The sequence below is a fragment of the Odontesthes bonariensis genome, chromosome 22 (assembly GCF_027942865.1).
Source record: "Odontesthes bonariensis isolate fOdoBon6 chromosome 22, fOdoBon6.hap1, whole genome shotgun sequence".
NCBI lineage: Eukaryota > Metazoa > Chordata > Actinopteri > Atheriniformes > Atherinopsidae > Odontesthes > Odontesthes bonariensis.
In genome coordinates this window covers 30,862,588-30,882,154 of record NC_134527.1, presented here as the reverse complement: position 1 = coordinate 30,882,154, position 19,567 = coordinate 30,862,588, and the positions used below count along the sequence as shown (strand labels likewise).

Here is a 19,567-nt window from a genome sequence, read left to right as displayed (position 1 = left end):
GCCATGAATTAACTAAGAGCATGGCGACAAATTGCAAACATATTTACAGTCTATGTTTAAGTTGACTCTGAATGATTTGATAAAATATTGGAAAGCATGGTTTTTAGGGAAAAAATGGTTTGAATCAGTACCTGGCCTCAAGTTGTTTGAATTATTTGATCAAATAGAAACATTTAACATAAATGCTTGCATCTCAGAAACCCCCGACACCATTTACAGCCCACAGATGCAGATGGTATTAATTTGATTTCTGAGATAGGGAAAAATGATTGATGATCCTGCAAAACATGGAATTAAAACAGAAAACCGAGCACCGACTAACACAAGCAGCAAACTTTCTTTCCAGTGATAAGTTTACTTTCCCAAGCTCAAGCACCTTTTGACTTTTTAAAAAATAGTTTGCAATCCATGAAGTGTGCAACACAAGACAACAGAAGTGCACGTGACTGGATTATCTGTGGACCTTTTTAGACTGGGAGTGGACCTGACACTTTCAGGTAGTCCTGGATTGCACTGACAGAATTAAACTGATCTGGGCTCTGACTAATTTGAGAGCAGAAGACGTTTGTAAAATTTATTGAATATGCATTTCAGAAACACTATGCATTACAGATTAAGTTAGAGATTTCCAACTGGCAGACTGCAATAATCCTCCATGTATTCCAGGAATGTCACTCAGAGAGAGAATAACATGGAAAGCTGCTCAGATGCTACCTGAAAACAAACAGGCTGAACAGAGGCTCGGAGAATCAGAGACAGGATGATAAAAAACATGTGCTCATGTCTGCAGAGAACACCGACAGGCTGTCAGGCGTCTCCATTGTAAACCAGAGGTTGAACATTAACTTGAAGGACTTTATCAAAGAGAAAGTTGGATTTTTTTTCTTTTCAGCTTCTGACATCTTTGGGAAACAGCACTAGTTGAGAACAGCAGTTGGACATTTTCTCTTTTTTTCTTCTTTTAATAGATCCTCTTTGCATGCATTCCATTGGGGTCCATGAAAGCACCTTTATTACATAGCACCATTTTTCATAGTTATCTTATTATACTGGCACCCAATCATTAGCATGCATACACTCTAAACACTTTGTGTTCTTGGTTACCATTTCCAAATGTAGCATTGTTTAAAATGTTACAAGGCAAGTCATTAATATTCATACAGTACTTTACATGTAGAATATGAACAGAATACAGTACACATTAAAGAAAGTGCTAGAGAACAGCATGTCCTTTTTTCAGAAGTCTTAGTTTACAGAAATATAGAACACACCAGTGGAACATATGGATCTAAATTTACATCTTTGCACATTTTCATGATTCACTTCAGTTCATTTTTATAAAAAAAACAAACATCTATTACAGTGCCAAGTCTAAAACTGAAAGCAAAACACAACAGAACAACCAGAATGTCTTCTTCAGTACGCCTACATTCACATCACTCTACCTGCACAACCACACAGAAACACACATGTCCTCAAATCGAGTTCCACCATTGACCTTTGAGTAATTACTTCCAGAAATCTAATCCTGGACATGTCTATGCAATACAGATTTGCAACAGAAATCCTATTTTTTATTTATTTTTTTGCCTTTGGCTATTTTAAAACACTTTAATCTCCTAAAACAAAGCACACGAATGAAAAGAAGCAGAAAAACTATAAAGGAGCTGTAAGGCATCAGGGCTGGAAATAGTGAATCTTCAGCAGTCCAGACTCCATCGTAACAAGTGGATAATATAAGCCCAGCGTCCTGTAGCATTCCACTTACTGTTTACTGAAAACATAGACCACACCAGTTGCTGCTATGCATTTTTCCCAATTTGAAACCACCTACATTTTCTTCCTACCCAGTCTCATTGGAAAAACACATGAAATAATCACAAAAACTTTTTTCATTGATTTGTGTGGAGACACAATTTCCGCTGCTTCTTAGAATCTGCGGTCATCACGACAAGGACAAGCACCTGTCATCAAAATATGAATTCTTAATGTGCTTTCATACTTATGTGGAACTCTGACAGATGCACAAGCATCTGAACCCAGAAAAACAGCTGAGATGGACGGCACAGACGCTGGGTGAGCATGAAACCCAAATCTTAGCTTTTCCGTGCTTTTAACCGCCATCACCGTTGGAAACGGTGGGGATTGAAAGGTCAGGTGATGGACTTTTCTGGTTTTCCTTTAGCGTTACGTTTGTACTTGAATACAACGCCACATTTCACACGAGACAAATCAAACTGAGCTTAAGCTGATTGTTGTTTCCCACTGAGGAAACATGCCACCCTGAAGCACACTGTAACTAAGATCAGCAGGAATCTGCAGCCTCATCCAGCCACATATGTACAGTTCATACTTTGTCCAGTATTTCAATGGTCAGATTGATTTGGGCTCTATTCACATCAGTAGACCTCTCTGAACAACGGAGTTGTAAAATTTCCTGGACAGTTTTCAGGCAGACAGCGTAATCATCAGTGTGGCTTAAACATTTCATTTCTAAATCAAACTGAAAACACATTGAGTAAGAATAGAGGTTGAAGCAGGATAAATAGGTTGAAATTGTTTAGTTACTGTATAACTAAGAGCTCTTTCCTTCAACTTTGTCACTGACAGCCTTATGACAACTGAAAAGACAGATCTGATCAATGAATGAGTTGAGCTCATCTTGGTCTGATCAAATCCTCTAAAATCAGGATAAAGTTGGAAAAGCAAACAGCTGCTTCCAGATAACAAACTTGTTTATTTCGGGAACAGACTACGGTGCGATGTCCCCCCGGCCAGTTTTCCATTGGTCAAATTGAAGTTTTTCTGAATCTTACACATGTGAAACTATGTTGCAACTTCAATGTTGGTCCTTTAAGTTGCAGTGCAATCTATAATGTCCAATACAAAGCGAATCCTGATTGGGTGACAGGACACAGCTCACTTAGCCTCTTGATACCAGAGGATGATCCCGCTTCACAGTTCTTCTCTGAGCGGGCATTTTTAATCTAAAAGAAAGCGGCAGCCCGTCCTGCTCATTGTCAGGTTTTATGCACATTTCACCAGAGCCAGTATGAGATGGTCATTTTAAATGTAGTCTCAGCATATATCTCAGGACTCTGATTGGTTATGGTGTGAGCATGAGCATACTGTTGAACTGAAGTTTGAAGTTTTAAGCTCTAATTCAGGATTGTCACTTTACAGATGAAGCAGGTATGGAAATGCTCCCTCGAAATGAACAATTTCCACAAAAGTGCAGCTTTTGTTTAAAGTGCTTTTTGTCGTGATAACTCTTGTTTAAAAATGCTGAGGACTGTCGCATCTTTAAAGGATTTAACACTCAACTTACTACATTATAAATACTTACTCTTTACAATAACATCTTGGCTAAAACAAGATTTAGTTTGAAGGAAATTAGCCTCTAAAATCACTGCTAGTCATTGTTATACCAGTTTCATGTCAAGAGCATAATTTCATGTCATATCAAAATAAATTGTGCTTTGAGTTAGCATGACACATCTTTTGTACTTTCTAATAAAACTAAAACAAGCCACCTTTTATGATAAGCAATGTTTGCCAGACTATACAAAAACAGGGCAGACATAACAAGTCGCATCATTTTCATGCACAACATTGATCAACAGGAAAATCAGGACCACTCAAATACACCATGGTCTTTGAGCCGGACTCAAAACACCACTCAGGTGGTTAGAAAAAGTTTCATGTCCCAAAGCAAAGGACACGACAGACCTTTTCCACGGCACACATTTGGACTTGTCATCACAGGCGAGGCAAATTCTGTTCAAACTGGCTCGGTTTCACTAAGTGCCTCAGTGAGACTTACAGTCAGCAATGCTGCAAAGTGGGACAGTCTACCATTCAGCAAACCAAAATGGAATGCGGTTGCATTTGACAGAAAGCTACACCTGTGCTAATTTACTGTGACGGCCCAAAAGTGTGCAGAGAAAAAGGTCAACTGACTGCAGGGATCCCAGGCAACAGATATCTAAATGGGAATATACAGTCCTGCCAGTCATAAGCCAGCCAAACACCCAATGTTAGAGTCTTTCAACTTATCTGGGAACAGCAGCTGAATCACCTTTTGCTCAAAGATTCAGAGGAGTGGCTTAGGGTCAGTTACCCACCCGTGTTTTCTATGCCTGGGATATAAAAACTGGAACAGAAAATGTCTTTAGAAAAAAACCAATCTGAATTACACATGTACTGTAACAGGTACAGTCTTTAAAGTGCCACATCAAAGATTTGCCCTTCTGACTGCAGCAGACACAGAGCACCTGGATATATAAAAATACCTCTCCGACTTCTTCCGGGGCTTTTTTCTAATCTGCCATATTATTCTTTGAACCTTTTATGCCGTGACCATTTAATATCAGATATCAGCCTACTTGCATGTTTTCTGAAAGGCTACCAGTCTGGCCATTTCAGGATATTCATCTTATTTTAACTCCCAGTGTTGGGCATCAGCATAGCAGACCTGCAACTGGTAGTTCTGGGTAACAGGAGGGCCTTCGGTCTTAACCTAGGTTCAGCAAAGCCTTTTACAATGTGTTAGGTATCATCCCAAAGAGTGCCTTTATATTTTCACACTTTATATGCAGTGCTCTCTCTCTCTCTATATCTATCTATCTATATATATATATATATATATATATATATATATATATATTTTTTTTTTAAATCACGCACACAAATGTATCAGGGCCAATGTGGGTGTCCTGCTGAAGGATACTTTCACACAAGCTGGGGATAGACATGCCAACCTTTTTTGTGTCCACCCACCCAGGTTACTGTCACACACTAAATATGTGCTGGTAGTGCAGCCTTTCTGCTTTAATGTGAGTGCATTCACATTAAAAGGGAAGTTAATTTTTTTAAACCTGGACCTTATTTATGGCATGAAATACCTTCATCTACTCACCGATAACAGTTTGGTGAAAGTCGGCGACCTGCGGACGATATTTAGATCACTCAGATCAGCGTATATCCATATAACGGGAGAGAACAGGGCAGAGATAATACAGCCTCTAAAAAAGACATTATCTGTCTTTATTTCACCACTTTAAGACCTATGAATGAATGAACGCGTACTATTGCACTGTTAGCTCAGAGCTGCTGTGTTGTTGTTATTAGGGGCTATCGGGGGCTTATAGATTCTATTCTACACACACATCTACTGAGATGACATCATCGCCGCGCGCCGCTGCAGCACAGCTCATTCACTCCGTGCTCTGTGACGGTCGGCTAACTTTACACAGAGTTTGCTTCTGCTAGTTTTGTGCAACATGGCAATTTGGAAATACACAATAATGAACCATGTTAGCAGCAGCAGTAGCAAATTCGATGTAAAGATGCTGCGGCGGCCGGCGGATGTATCGTCTCTGCCCCATTCTCTCCCGTTTTATGGATATATGCGGATCTCCAGTGATCTAAATATCTTCCCAAGGACGCTGACTTTCACCAAACTGTTATCGGTGAGTAGATGAACGTATTTAATGCCAGAAATAAGGTCCAGGTTCAAAAAACAGAACCTCCCCTTTAAGTTGGAACATTTCCAGATTTAAAAAAAGTGAAATAGCTCATGACTAGAAGCTACGTCTGACATGAAGGTAGCATGATGGCATGAGTATGCATGTCTGCCAGCGGCGATGGATCACTAGTGTTTATTGATCATGTGACAAACAACATAAGGAGCCAGATGAAATCAGATGTGTCCAGGGATATATTGTTTGCTCAAATTCAAACATGAAGCAAAGATGACTGGAGGAAACTTTTCAGTGGAGATGGATAATGAAAGCAGAGTTTGAAGGTCATGGGTCTCAGACTTCAGACAGTCCTTGCCTGAAAAGCTTTGACATGGTATTCAAAAAGAAACATTTTTATTTATGCTATATTAATTTGCCCCATTGCAATGGCACCCCTTGAAGAAGACATATGAAGGTGCTTAAATTTCGCAAACAGTTCTGAAAGTCCGCAGTCTAAACCGATAAGCATCCTAAAACCAGAGCAAAGTCTCTCTACTGCTGATGAAAGAACTGAAGGAGCAAAGATAAGGAAATGATCAGTCTCTTTGTATCCATCACAGAGAACATTTGATCTGGAAGGTTAACAAAAGTGATTCCCTTTTCATTTTCATTTTGGCACAGTGTCAGAGCTGAATGCATCCCTTGAGTGTCAAATTTCAACTTTAAGAACACTAACGTGAAGAATTAGCAGGAAATGGGTGTTAAATAAATGTAGTGCTCCGCAACATCTTTCAGCCATGCCTCATTTCTTATACTTTATACTTTCTTCCAAGCAGCCAAACTTTCTTCTTATTGTTTTAAGTGGTTCTCCAGGCTCTTTCTTTCATTTGTATGGACATTGGCTGGTTTTTTAAAACATTGAATCCTGTCCTGGTTCCTGACCATTTTTACTTTAAGGTGTTTGTCTTAACACTGACCTATGAATCATTTTGGGATGGACCAGTGTTGCTCACACATAACAGACAAACAACTAAAGAACCTATTTAAAATAGTACTTTAAACACTTTGGTCCCAGCAGCCTGGCACAAAGACACATTATTTGTTCCCATTTCTATAGTTGCATCTACAAAGAATACTGAAGATAACATTTTGACGGACAGAAAATATCAATTTTGTGGCAGAAAGGGGCAGAATTATTGAGCACTTATTATTAACACCAAAGAGTTTTTAGCTGAAAACTTGACACATGGTATATATAGTGTTTCTCCAAAGTAACTTGGGAAACCGAATGAACGAAGGACAAAAGAGGAAGTGGCAAACATAAAAAAACTATCTTCAGCAGAAGAACAGGAACTGAAAGGGATGTCTTTAAGAAGTATGAAAAATACCAGCAAAGACCTGACACAGGACCTGAGAGATGCATCTGGACCCCTGTTGCTCTGTCTACTGTTAGCTGAAGCCTCACCAGAAATGGCCAAAAGGCAGAAAAGGCTGAGCTAGGTCAAATGACACAAGGAGTCAAATGGCAGCTTTTTATGGAGGGATGAATCTAAATTTGAAATTTCTGATTCAAACAGTCTTCAACATAAATGGAGGAAGTGAGGAGAGGGCTACAACAATGAGTGTCTAATGGCATCTAGAAGCAAACAGCAGAGGCTCCGGCATGGTTTGGGGCTTCCTTTCAGCTGAATGCAGTCCTTTTACCGTGTGCCCTCTGAAATTTCTCTTCACAATACCAGCATCTGCGCAAACAAAGCAGCACCTGAATGGACTGCAAAGAGAATTTCCATCTTCGTCTGGCAATTCTCCCAAACAAACCATGGAGTAACATGTGCAATAGAATGCTATCAGTCGAGGTTTGGCCCCCAAAGAGCCTGGACCTCGACCTTATTGAAGTAATGTGGTATTACATTGAAAGAGAACTGAACAAAAGTGGCAAACATCTGAAGAAGTGCTTTGGAAAGCTGTTCCTGAGAATTCCTGAGGTCTACTTGAAGAAATTACACGAATGTTTAGCTGAAAGGCTTAAGGCTGTTTTGAAGAACAAAGGTGCTCATACAAAATATTAACTGACATGCTTGTTAGAATCATACAAACCCTGCAGTGGGCAGTATAACAGTAAAAAGAAACTAGGGACTATTTGCTCTCTTGTCTTACTTCTGCAACATTGTAATTTTATGCTGGAAACATTTTGCTTATTCTTTATGGCTCACAATTACAACAATCTATTCCTCATTAGAAGAAGGTGTAACTGAATGTGCACGCGCTGCACATAAAATGCTTTTTTAATTTTTTTTAATGCATTTGGCAGACACTTTTATCCAAAGGGACTTACAAGTAGGGTATGGGGGTCTTGCCCAAATACCCCTACTGGGGGTAATACCTTTCATGCAGGGGATTTGAACCCAGGTCAAATACATGAAAGGTGGTAATCTTACCACTACACTATCCAGTCCAGCATTAAATATGTCAAATACCCCCACAGACCGGGAAGGAGGGGCCACGTGGGAACGATGAATTTGTAAACATGAAATACAAAATTTAGGCAAGAGATTTTAGAGCTTCTTGCTTCAAGACTCCTACATACTAAACCGACCTGAAGAACCAGTGGTGATAAGAGGCCTCCTGCTGGGTCTTCTTGCTTCATTAGCCTCTGACTAAGCAAAACGGTACTTTAACACAAAGCAAAGATGACCTCCAACTGTCAGCCAGGACAAACAATCTCCACCTGTGCAGGTAGACACAGTTCAACTGTACAAAAAGAGGTGTGAGTGCATGTGATATACAATGAGGGAAACCGGATCTTGTAGTCAAGATCACCTCAACTGAGACCAACTCATATCAAGACCCAAGTGTCTCGATACTAAGACAAGACCAAGACTGGAACATAAGAGCTGGCACATCTGGTGGGAGCTCAGAGTAGAACTGCTGCTCGTCCACATCAGAAGAAGTCAGCAGAGGTGGTTTGGGAGTCTGACATGGATGTCACCAGGGCACCTCCCTTTGGAGGCCCCAGGGCAGACCTAGAACCCGCTGGAGAGATAATATATTGCTTCTGGCCAGGGAATGTCTCAGCATCTCCCAGGAGGAGCTAAACACTGTCACTGGGAAGAGGATTCCCAAGTTTCCCTCCTAGATCTGCTGCCTCCATGACCCAATATCAGATAAGCGGTTGATGGATGGACGGATAGATGGATGTTCTAGAATGCGCTGCTGAGGGTGGCAGCACGTTGGAGTAGCTCTGTACCTCACATTGAGATTTTTCTTTTTTTCTAAATTTCATTCCTGTTATTTCTTGGAAGAAATTGCATTTTTTGGACAACTGTTCCTTCCTACCTTGGATGCTGTGCAGCTGGATTAATTTTTCCCAATACTTTTGTATATTTTACTCTTTTGTCATGATGCATCACCATAGCAACAAGGTGGTTTACAACAGGGAGCAGCTGAATAACATTGGAAAAGCAGAAATAATTCGACAACTGAAGCCAGAAATCCCACTGGAATTGAAAAGGATGCGTCGTGGATGCAGAGCAGGAGCAAAGAGGAGAGAAAGAAAGAAGAAGTTCAAACCATCTCTGCCATCCTGCATCATGGGAAATGTAAGATCGTTAGCTAACAAGTTGGATGAACTTTTAGCCTTGATAAGGACTCAGCAAGAATATCGGGAATGTAGCATTATGTGTTTTACTGAGACATGGCTGCAGGATCATATACCCGACTCCAGCGTCTCTCTGCCGGGCTTCCTGACTGTACGAGCAGATCGAGATATAAAGAGTAGCAGGAAAAGGAAAGGGGGTGGATTGGCAGTGCTTGTCAACAACAGATGGTGTCACCCAGGACATGTTACTGTGAAGAGTCGTCTCTGCAGTCCTGACATTGAACTATTGGCAGTGGGTTTTCGTCCATATTATTTGCCAAGAGAGTTCACCAGTGTTGTTTTGGTGGCTGTTTACATTCCACCCTCAGCTGTTGCCGACACTGCATGTGATGTCATCAGTTCCGTTGTTGCTAAGATACAGACTCAACACCCCAATTCTTTTGTGGCAATATCTGGTGATTTTAATCATGCCTCACTCTCTGCTACACTGCCAACTTTTCAACAGTTTGTCAGCTGCTCTACCAGAGAAAACAAGACATTGGATTTGTTTTACACAAATGTCAAGGATTCATACATTTCCAAATCAAGACCTCCCCTGGGAAAATCAGATCACAACCTTGTTTTTCTCTGTTCAGCATATAAACCCCTTGTCCAGAGACTACCTGTCACAAAAAGGACTGTTAGAAAGTGGTCAGAGGAAGCTGAAGAAGCCTTACAGGGTTGTTTTGATGCAACCGATTGGATTTCTCTTTGTAAGCCACATGGAGAGGACATTAATGCCATGACTGAGTGTGTGACTGACTATATAAACTTCTGTGTGGACAACACCATCCCCACCAGAACAGTGAGATGCTTCCCTAATAACAAACCCTGGATCACCAGTGAGCTAAAGGAACTATTGAACAGGAAAAAAAGAGCCTTTAGGGAGCGAGACAGGGAGTTACTGAGGAGTATACAGAAGCAGCTCAAAGTCAAGATCAGAGAGAGCAAGGAGGTGTATAGAAAGAAGCTTGAGAGTAAACTGCAGAGGAACAATATCAGAGATGTGTGGTCAGGAATGAAGAAGATCCCAGGCCTCAAACCGAGGGAGGATCGGATGGATGGAAGTCTGGACAGAGCAAATGAGCTGAACACATTCTTCAACAGGTTCAGTTCAGGAACAAGCTCACCATCCTCCCCTCCTGTTCCCAGCCAAAGAGACATCCCACCCTCCTCTGACTCACAGCTTTCCTGTAACATCTCCACCTCCACCTCAGTCATGGATTCTTCTGCTTCCACTAGTTTGTCATCAACCCAATCAGGAGATGCTGCTGTCCCCTTTGCCTCCCCCTCCCACTTTTCTGTTTCTAGAAGTCAGGTGAAGAGGCAGTTGGAGAGACTGAACCGGAACAAGGCTGCAGGTCCAGATATGGTCAGCCCCCGAGTCCTGAAGGCCTGTGCAGAGCAGCTCTGTGGGATTCTGCAACACCTTTTCAACCTTAGCTTGACCCAAGAGAAGGTACCACTGTTGTGGAAGACATCCTGTCTGGTTCCGGTACCAAAGAAAACTCACCCTTCAGTCATCAATGACTACAGACCTGTTGCACTGACATCCCACATCATGAAGGTCCTGGAGAGACTCCTGTTGACCCACCTGTTTAAGCAAACCAGCACATATCAGGACCCCCTGCAGTTTGCTTATCGCCATGGAGTTGGAGTTGAAGACGCTATCATACACCTGCTTCAACAAACCCACTGTCATCTGGATAAAGCAGGCAGCACTGTGAGGATCATGTTATTTGATTTCTCCAGTGCATTTAACACAATCCAGCCTGATCTGCTTAGTCTGAAACTCCAGAAAACTCAGGTGGAGGCCTCAACAATCACCTGGATTAATGACTACCTGAGAAACAGACCACAGTTTGTCAGACTGAAGAATTGTGTGTCTAACCAGGTGATCAGCAGCACAGGAGCACCACAGGGGACTGTACTCTCACCATTCCTTTTCACTCTGTACACTTCAGACTTCCAGTACAAGTCAGACTCCTGTCATCTACAGAAATATTCAGATGACTCTGCAGTTGTCGGGTGTATCAGAGATGGACAAGAAGCTGAGTACAGAGAGCTGGTGGACCGCTTTGTGGCATGGTGTGGGAACAATCATCTCATCTTGAATGTTAACAAAACAAAGGAGATGATTGTAGATTTCAGGAGAAACAAGGTCAGATCAAACCCTGTTTCCATCATGGGAGAAGAAGTGGAGGTGGTTGAGGAATATAAATACCTTGGTGTTCATGTGGACAACAGACTGGACTGGAGACACAACAGTGAAGCAATCTACAAAAAAGGACAGAGCAGACTGTACTTCTTGAGGAAGCTAAGGTCCTTCAAGGTTTGCAACAAGATGTTGCAGATCTTCTACAAGTCTGTTGTTGAGAGCGTCATTTCCTCTTGCGTCATCTGTTGGGGCAGCAGCATCAGAACCAGGGACCTAAAAAGACTCAACAACCTGATAAGGAAGGCTGGTTCTGTTCTGGGGACGACTGTGGAACCTCTGGAGACAATAATGCAAAGAAGGATTTTGCATAAAATCAAGAGAATTATGGACAACCCTGAACATCCTCTCCATGAGACTGTTATCGGAAAACAGAGTCTCTTCAGTCAAAGGCTTCTTCAGTTTGGATGCAAAACGGACCGCTACAGGAAATCTTTCCTGCCCACAGCCATCAGCATCTATAATAACTCTTTGATTTAATTGAGCTACATCAACATTTAATTTCCCTCTGGGATAAATAAAGTATTTTTGAATTTGAATTGAATTGAATTGAATGTTACTGAAAACAGCCGGGGGGGGGGGAAGCAGCCTGCGTGGTGCCAAAGGGTGGGAACGAGAGGGTCCCTCATCACACCTTTTTCTACACAATCTGTATGTTAGAATGCTTTTTTCTTTTTTAATCACTATCCAACATTTTACGAGCAATCTTTTTATATCCCCACACCTGTGGTAAAGTCTGTCTGATACTGAGACACACAGAGTAAAGTGCAATGGATTACAAGACAAGACCAAGCTCTCAAAAACGTGGCCTTCTGCGTTCCCTTACTGTAGAACATCTGCACTGCTACCGCCTTCTGCGTTCCCTTACTGTAGAACATCTGCACTGCTATCGCCTTCTGCGTTCCCTTACTGTAGAACATCTGCACTGCTATCGCCTTCTGCGTTCCCTTACTGTAGAACATCTGCACTGCTACCGCCTTCTGCGTTCCCTTACTGTAGAACATCTGCACTGCTATCGCCTTCTGCGTTCCCTTACTGTAGAACATCTGCACTGCTATCGCCTTCTGCGTTCCCTTACTGTAGAACATCTGCACTGCTATCGCCTTCTGCGTTCCCTTACTGTAGAACATCTGCACTGCTATCGCCTTCTGCGTTCCCTTACTGTAGAACATCTGCACTGCTATCGCCTTCTGCGTTCCCTTACTGTAGAACATCTGCACTGCTATCGCCTTCTGCTTTCCCTTACTGTAGAACATCTGCACTGCTATCGCCTTCTGCTTTCCCTTACTGTAGAACATCTGCACTGCTATCGCCTTCTGCACTTGTGGCTTAGGTGTTGTTGCACAAGCGTGCGTTTAATGTCCTGGCCGAAGATGGAAGTCACCTCTGCAGCATGTTCAGGTGCTACTCTGTTTGCGCAGATGCTGGCAATGTGAGATGGAAAAGCAGGGTGCACATGGTAAACGGACTGCATTTAGCACTTTTCTTGTCTTGTTAACCACTGAAAGTGCTTTTATACTAAAAGTCACATTCACCCTTTCACACACACATGTGGCACTTCTTAATCTATCCAGAGGCCTGTCCTTCCTGCTGTTGCTTTCAGTCAGTTTGGTGTGGAAGAGCTCTTAGGGAGTCTAGGCTACGTTTGATTGCAAATATCAATGGTGCGTAAAGATTCTACAGGACATGTGGTGAAATATATAATTCTCAGTGTTTTAGACCAATCACCAGCACTGGGATTTTTTACACCAGTGCTTTGCATAGTGGGCATCAGCACATTAAAGGGCCGCAAGAGCACAAGATACTGGAATAATGAGGCAAATCACCGCTTTACTTCCTAATGCAACACTTTAAATAATTTCATCTGAAAAGAAACCTTCTCCGTCTCAAATTGTCATTTCTTGCAGAAGTTTCTTTGCTCCAAGTTGTCCTAAACTCAAAGGTTCAAAGGCTCCTATTCAAGCAAATATGCAACATGGCTAATCTTTTTCTCTTCAGGTGGATTTTGTCATGACTGTGTATGACTGAAAAAGATGCCAAAAGCCTCTGAAGACAGAGCAGTCCAGAGACGCTGCATCTAAACATCTTGTTTGTGCACGCTGTAACACGGACAATACTTTTCTTCTAAAAAGGTAGGCTACAATGTGTCATGTTTTTTTAACCTCTTCCCAACAATTTGAAGGATATATTCCTAAAGCGATATCTTCAAGCAGCTAAGTCCACAGGTAAATCATTTAGAGTTTGAAACTCCAAAGCAAGCACCAGCTGACCTATCAACTTATGAATGCAAATTAGCGCAATCACACACAAAACTCAATCAGGCAAATTTAAAGGAGAATTTTCACCAACACAAGACTGACAGTGCTTGTGTTGGTGCAAACAATCGGAAGTAAAGTGCACAAACTACAGAATTTGAATAATTACTTGTCGTTCGCACCATGGTGGTGCTTTCAGGGACACCTCCGCTGAGACTGTTATGGGATATTTGATGTGAATGAACAAAAAGTTGATCTAAAACCAGGCCACCACATAGCTCTTTGTTTGGGTCTTTGTACTCTTGACTCCAGATAGTTTGGAACTACAAGATCATTTTCTGTCATCGTCATCATGAAGCTGAGGAGAAGAGCAGTAATTCAGGAGACATATTTACATTTTACAGATACCAGGGCATCATATCCATCTCTGACTGACCTACACTTTTTTCTAAAATGTTTTTGCCTGTTCCTGATGGGAAAAACTAACATCTACTGGTGTATCACAGGCAGTTGACATTCTTATGATAAATGACAGAGCCCCGGTACAGACAAACAGATTGTATTCACATGCACACTAGAATCCTTGTTGCATCTCGGGACTTTTCTAGTTGTGTGTGGCCCATTTACACTTTTCACTCTGCTTTCAGAGATTTGGAAATGTTACCTGGAGTATTCCAACAGGAGCTGGGCAATTGTTGCTCGTAAACACCTGATCCAGGTCTTCAAACACGATATAGCATCTTTTATGATCCGTGAAAAACTGAATAACCTGAATATGATCACAAACAGGATCCTACTGTGCATCTAAAAACACTCTTCAATGTTGGACTTCAGCATCAGTCAGCTGAAGAGTAACACATACCAGCAGAGTACGAAGCATGTCACAAAATCTACATATTATTTCCTAAGTATGCCTACACAACTGCATGCACTTTCACACAACTGTTCCGCTTCCCAGAGATACTGAATGTTATTTGTGGAAATGATTCCAGCCATTATTAATGGAACATCACTTCTGTGGCCCTGCGACGGACTGGCGACCCGTCCAGTGTGTACTTTGCCTCTCGCTCAGTGCCAGCTGGGACAGACCCCAGCTCCCCACAACCTTGAATTAGATACAGCGGGTATAGAAAAAAAACGAGTGGATTAATATCACTTTTGCTCATTCTGCGTACTTCACCTAAAGGACTTTTTCCGTCTCTGTTGTCCATCCAGTGTAGTTACAAGCACTGGCTGACGCTGCTGTGTTTTAGGCTCAGAGTACCTCCTGGGTTCCCGCTCTGGGCCTAATGGTCAGTGGGAGACACCACCAATCAATCAGAGAACTTTAATTGGAAATGCAGTTGAATGCAGTTATGTCATAATGAAATGTCCCCCTTTTTTCTTGACCAATTTCTTAAACTGTCTTTTATTAAAACTGTGCTACAGCCTATGAAACGCATGTTGATGAGTTAGGGTTAGGGCTAACCCTTTTTTTGTTTGCCTGCTACAAAGCAATTCTGGGGCAAAACATAAACAAAGTTGTAGCCAACACCAGACCATGAAATAGCACTGGTAAATAAAATGGATGTTGGTATAAGACTATGAATATTGACTTCTTGGCAGGTTGAAAGTTTTAGTTTACCAGCCCTTGGCTATTCCGCCAATTAGTCCCAGCAGTACGAGGCGTATGGATATCGTGGTCGGGCCACTCACCATAGGAGCACGTGCCTGCATGGCGGCGCGAGCCCACCTGCAGCAGGGGTCAGTCCTCCTGCGGCGGAGGTCAGTCCTCGTGCGGCGGGGGTCAGTCCTCCTGCGGCGGGGGTCAGTCCTCCTGCGGCGGAGGTCAGTCCTCCTGCGGCGGAGGTCAGTCCTCCTGCGGCAGAGGTCAGTCCTCCTGCGGCAGGGGTCAGTCCTCGTGCGGCGGAGGTCAGTCCTCCTGCGGCGGAGGTCAGTCCTCCTGCGGCGGAGGTCAGTCCTCCTGCGGCAGAGGTCAGTCCTCCTGCGGCAGGGGTCAGTCCTCCTGCGGCAGGGGTCAGTCCTCCTGCGGCGGAGGTCAGTCCTCCTGCGGCAGGGGTCAGTCCTCCTGCGGCGGAGGTCAGTCCTCCTGCGGCGGAGGTCAGTCCTCCTGCGGCAGGGGTCAGTCCTCCTGCGGCGGAGGTCAGTCCTCCTGCGGCGGAAGTCAGTCCTCCTGCGGCGGGGGTCAGTCCTCCTGCGGCAGGGGTCAGTCCTCCTGCGGCGGGGGTCAGTCCTCCTGCGGCAGGGGTCAGTCCTCCTGCGGCAGAGGTCAGTCCTCCTGCGGCAGAGGTCAGTCCTCCTGCTCCACGCTGTCCTGCCGGGCGTCTGTCCTCTTCTCTTTGTGGCAGGAGAAGATGCGCCTCATCTCCTCCTCGTACCTGATGAAGTTCTCTCCGAACCTCGCCCAGGCTTTTAGCGGAACTGTGATGGTGTTTCTGTACGGCTGCCGGACTTCGCTAATTTTCAAAAAGACCCCATAGCGGTTCGAGCCCACATCAAAGTAAAACCTTTTGTTGTCCACCCGAAACGACGCGGCCTCCGGGAGCTCGGGGTTGTCTACGCGGTTCCTGGAGCCCGCGTGGCCGTGATCGTCGTTGTCTTCCTCGCCGTAGTCTTCGATTAGCTGTGACAGGGCGTCTCTGAACTCGATGAGGCCCTGCGCGGGCAGTACGATAGTCTGCTCGATGCCCTGGCCGTAGTAGCCCATGGTGCCGTGTCCTTTGCTGACGGTCTGCCGGATGCGGAGGAACCGGCCTCTCTGGTTCTCCTTCAGGTCCAAGAAGTACTTCCTGTTGTCTCGCTCGATGAACTCGCTCTTGAGCACGCGGTGGCTGTGGTCCTCGGAGCCGACCGAGCCCGTGGGAGACAGCACCGCGTGCTGCTCGTGCGTTTTCCTGCGCCCCTCGTGCCCGCCGTGCCCGCGGCCCTGGCCGTTGTTGCTGTGCTCCTCTGGCAGGTGGGGGGCCACCCCCCCGCGGAGCCCGATGCGGGCGTAGTAATCTATGAAGTCTCCCAGGGAGTAGCGCAGCGCGGGGGCCATGGACATGGACAGGGTCAGCTTGCTCTTCCTCACGTTATCGTGCCGGCCTCTCCCGATCCACACCTCGGCTATTTTCAGGAAGCGGCCGCGGACACTCTGCTTGACATCCAGATAAAAGCGTTTCTTCTGGATGTCGACGCGTTTCGAGGCCAATTCCTGGATGTCATTCCCCTGTTGCTGTGTCCCGCTCTGGATGTACTGCTGGGGATAAGCGTGTCTCGGTACAGAGTCGGATGCAGTCTTACCTCTGCCTCTTTCCATCCCCCTGCAACACCCATCGGCCATCATCATTTATATTCCACAACCAGACGACACGGGAGAAAGCTGCTATTCCATTCCGGGGACGGAGTCTGCTCACACACACAGCTGGCTGGAGCAGCAGACAAGATCACCTAAAAAATGGCTGCTGGTTTCAAGTCATCAGCTCATCGAATAAAGTGTCCCGCAGAAACGTCAGGATCGGCTGTGTAAGCACCCACACTGCGGGTTCCCTCCATGTTCCATCATCTGTTTGTGTTGCAGCGACTCGTAAACGGGTGAAGCAGGAAGAATGAACCCGATGAACCCGTTCCCTCCCTCCCTGTCCTGAAAAAACCTCCGTTAAAGAGACACGACGTGAGCAGCAACTGAAGGCTGCGCTCACCGCAGCCTCAGCGCGGCCCCCCGCAGCCTGTCCTCACACCGGACCGATGCAGGAAGCCTTCCATCCACCGCTGCATCCCGCCAGCTGTTCACACGTGCAAGAGATTCTGATGCTGAGCAGTCAAAAAATAAGCGACGTCCGACGTGTGGTCAGTTCTCTGCGTCTCTGCGCCAAGCCCCAGGGGCCAAACATTCACAGGGGCCAAACATTCACAGGAGCTGTCTCCTAATAATACTTTTCAATCAGCAATGAATGCATCAAGTGATGCGATGCTCACCCAGCAGTGGCTAAACAAGGTGAGGCTGCGTTTCAGATTGATGCTCCTAACATCTGGAACAGCCTTCCAGAAGATGTGAGACAGGCCTCAACTCTGACAATGTTTAAATCCAGGCTGAAAACAGTTTTATTTAGCTGTGCATATGACACCTGAAAGTATTTTATCTGCACTCTTCACTTTTAATTAATTAATTAATGATTATTTTTAATGGGTTTTTTTATTTATTTTTTAAATTTTTATCCATCCATCCATCCATTATCTATACCGCTGAATCCGTCGATCGGGTCGCGGGTAGGCTGGAGCCTATCCCAGCAGTCAATGGGCGAGAGGCGGGGTACACCCTGGACAGGCCGCCAGTCCATCGCAGGGCCACATAGAGACATACGAGACAAACAACCATGCACGCTCACACTCACTCCTAAGGACAATTTAGAGATGCCAATCAACCTAACATGCATGATTTTTTTGGACAGTGGGAGGAAGCCGGAGTTCTGGCAGATTATTACATTTTTATTATTATTATTTTTTTTATTGCCTTCCTCTGATTGTATGTAGCTGTGAAGCACTTTGAATTGCCTTGTGTACGAATTGTGCTCTATAAATAAAATTGCCTTGCCTATACTCTTCATTTCAGGTCGCATTGTTTAAAGCAACCGGTCCAGGTTCCAGCGGCAGGGAGCAGCAGGTCATGTCTGTGCCACAGTGGAAACACTTTCAGGATACAACAGAATGTGATACCCATGCTCTGTATATCCATGCACAGCCCCTTCAAATGAAGTGACACCAAACTGGAGTATGCATATCAGTGAGCTAACAAACCTCCTGGGAAAACCATAGAATCACTGCACCTGGATGATATTGGTTCAGCCCCTTCATTTAGTAAAAAAGGAAATAAAGCAGACATGACACAAAATCATTTTATTTCAAAGGCTAAAGACTATTCCTGCTTTGGAATACAAAATAATAGTAATCATTTTCATTTTTTCCAGATGAAATAGAGGAACAGATTAAGGAATCACCTTGTAATTTGTATTTCTAAAACAAGTGTCTATACAAGGCTAAATATGCAAATGAGTGTGCAGCAAAAAGAGAATTTGTGGAGCTTAAAGAACTGTTTGGCATGAAATATGAGCCCAACAGGAGAGTGGCCCGTGGAAACCATGGAAAGGACTATAAAACCATTTCAATAAGCTCAATGAACTCAGTGAGTGGCAGAAGATCTTTTCTGTTCCCCGTCAGCTGTGTCTACATGTTGGAGCAAGTAAGAAAGAAAATGTGATGGTTGCAAAGGGAAACATGCAGGTCAACCCAGGAGGATGTCAAAGCTGAAGGTGCCCAATGGGAAAAGGGATCTGGAGAAAAGGGGATTTCCGTCCAGAAAAGCCAAACAAACCATCGCTGACACCTGAACAGAGGAAATAAGGTTCATCTGTAGCTGTGGGTTAAGAGAAGCAGTCCTGGACCATGGAGGATCCGATGAGTCGCCCATCTGCATCCAACAAGGAGATAATGCTCCTCCTGCAGTTAGAAAGATGTCCGACTGAAGGAAATAAGGTTGCTGTCAGATAAATGACCAGAGGAGAGAGCAGAATGAGCTCATCACCATGACGGTGTATATCAGGTGGACCTGGCATTCTGAGCACTTTCCTCATCGCCTCAATGGAAAAAGGATTTGGTGAAGCTGAGCTTCTGGCCACAGAGCAAAGAAAAAAACGAAACTTTTCTTTAACAAACACTCAATGACGTGGCCAGTACCAAGAATGTTGTTTTTTTCCAAGCTGTCAGAAAAGAGCAGCAATTCTTTTTATTCTCCATTCAGTAATTATTCTCTCATGATTCCATATGTTTTTCCTCCATTTCAGGATTAGAGAAATGACAGCGGTTTTATTGTCGTATTTTAGATATGCTTTGCAAAGCTATTATGGAATATTTTTATGTCGCGCAAAAAACCAAAACCTGAATGAACATCCTTCCAGTGTGGCGATTCCAACATTTGCATCAAGGATGGTGTCAGCGTTCAGTTCAAAGCCCGTCTTAC

The 19,567-nt window shown here is 44.1% G+C and overlaps 1 protein-coding gene across 1 annotated transcript; it reads right to left on the bottom strand.

Annotated features, from left to right (window-relative positions):
- Nucleotides 1–11,118: 11,118 nt before the first annotated feature.
- purg (purine-rich element binding protein G) lies at nt 11,119–17,163 on the bottom strand. Its single transcript, XM_075456084.1, has one exon. It carries the CDS (start codon nt 16,898–16,900, stop codon nt 15,860–15,862), a length of 1,041 nt encoding a protein of 346 aa, XP_075312199.1. The 5' UTR covers nt 16,901–17,163; the 3' UTR covers nt 11,119–15,859.
- Between the last annotated feature and the right edge of the window lie 2,404 nt (nt 17,164–19,567).

Bases quoted from the DNA above. Each gene is read 5' to 3' on its own strand.
- purg (XM_075456084.1), bottom strand. From the start codon at position 16,900: ATGATGATGGCCGATGGGTGTTGCAGGGGGATGGAAAGAGGCAGAGGT.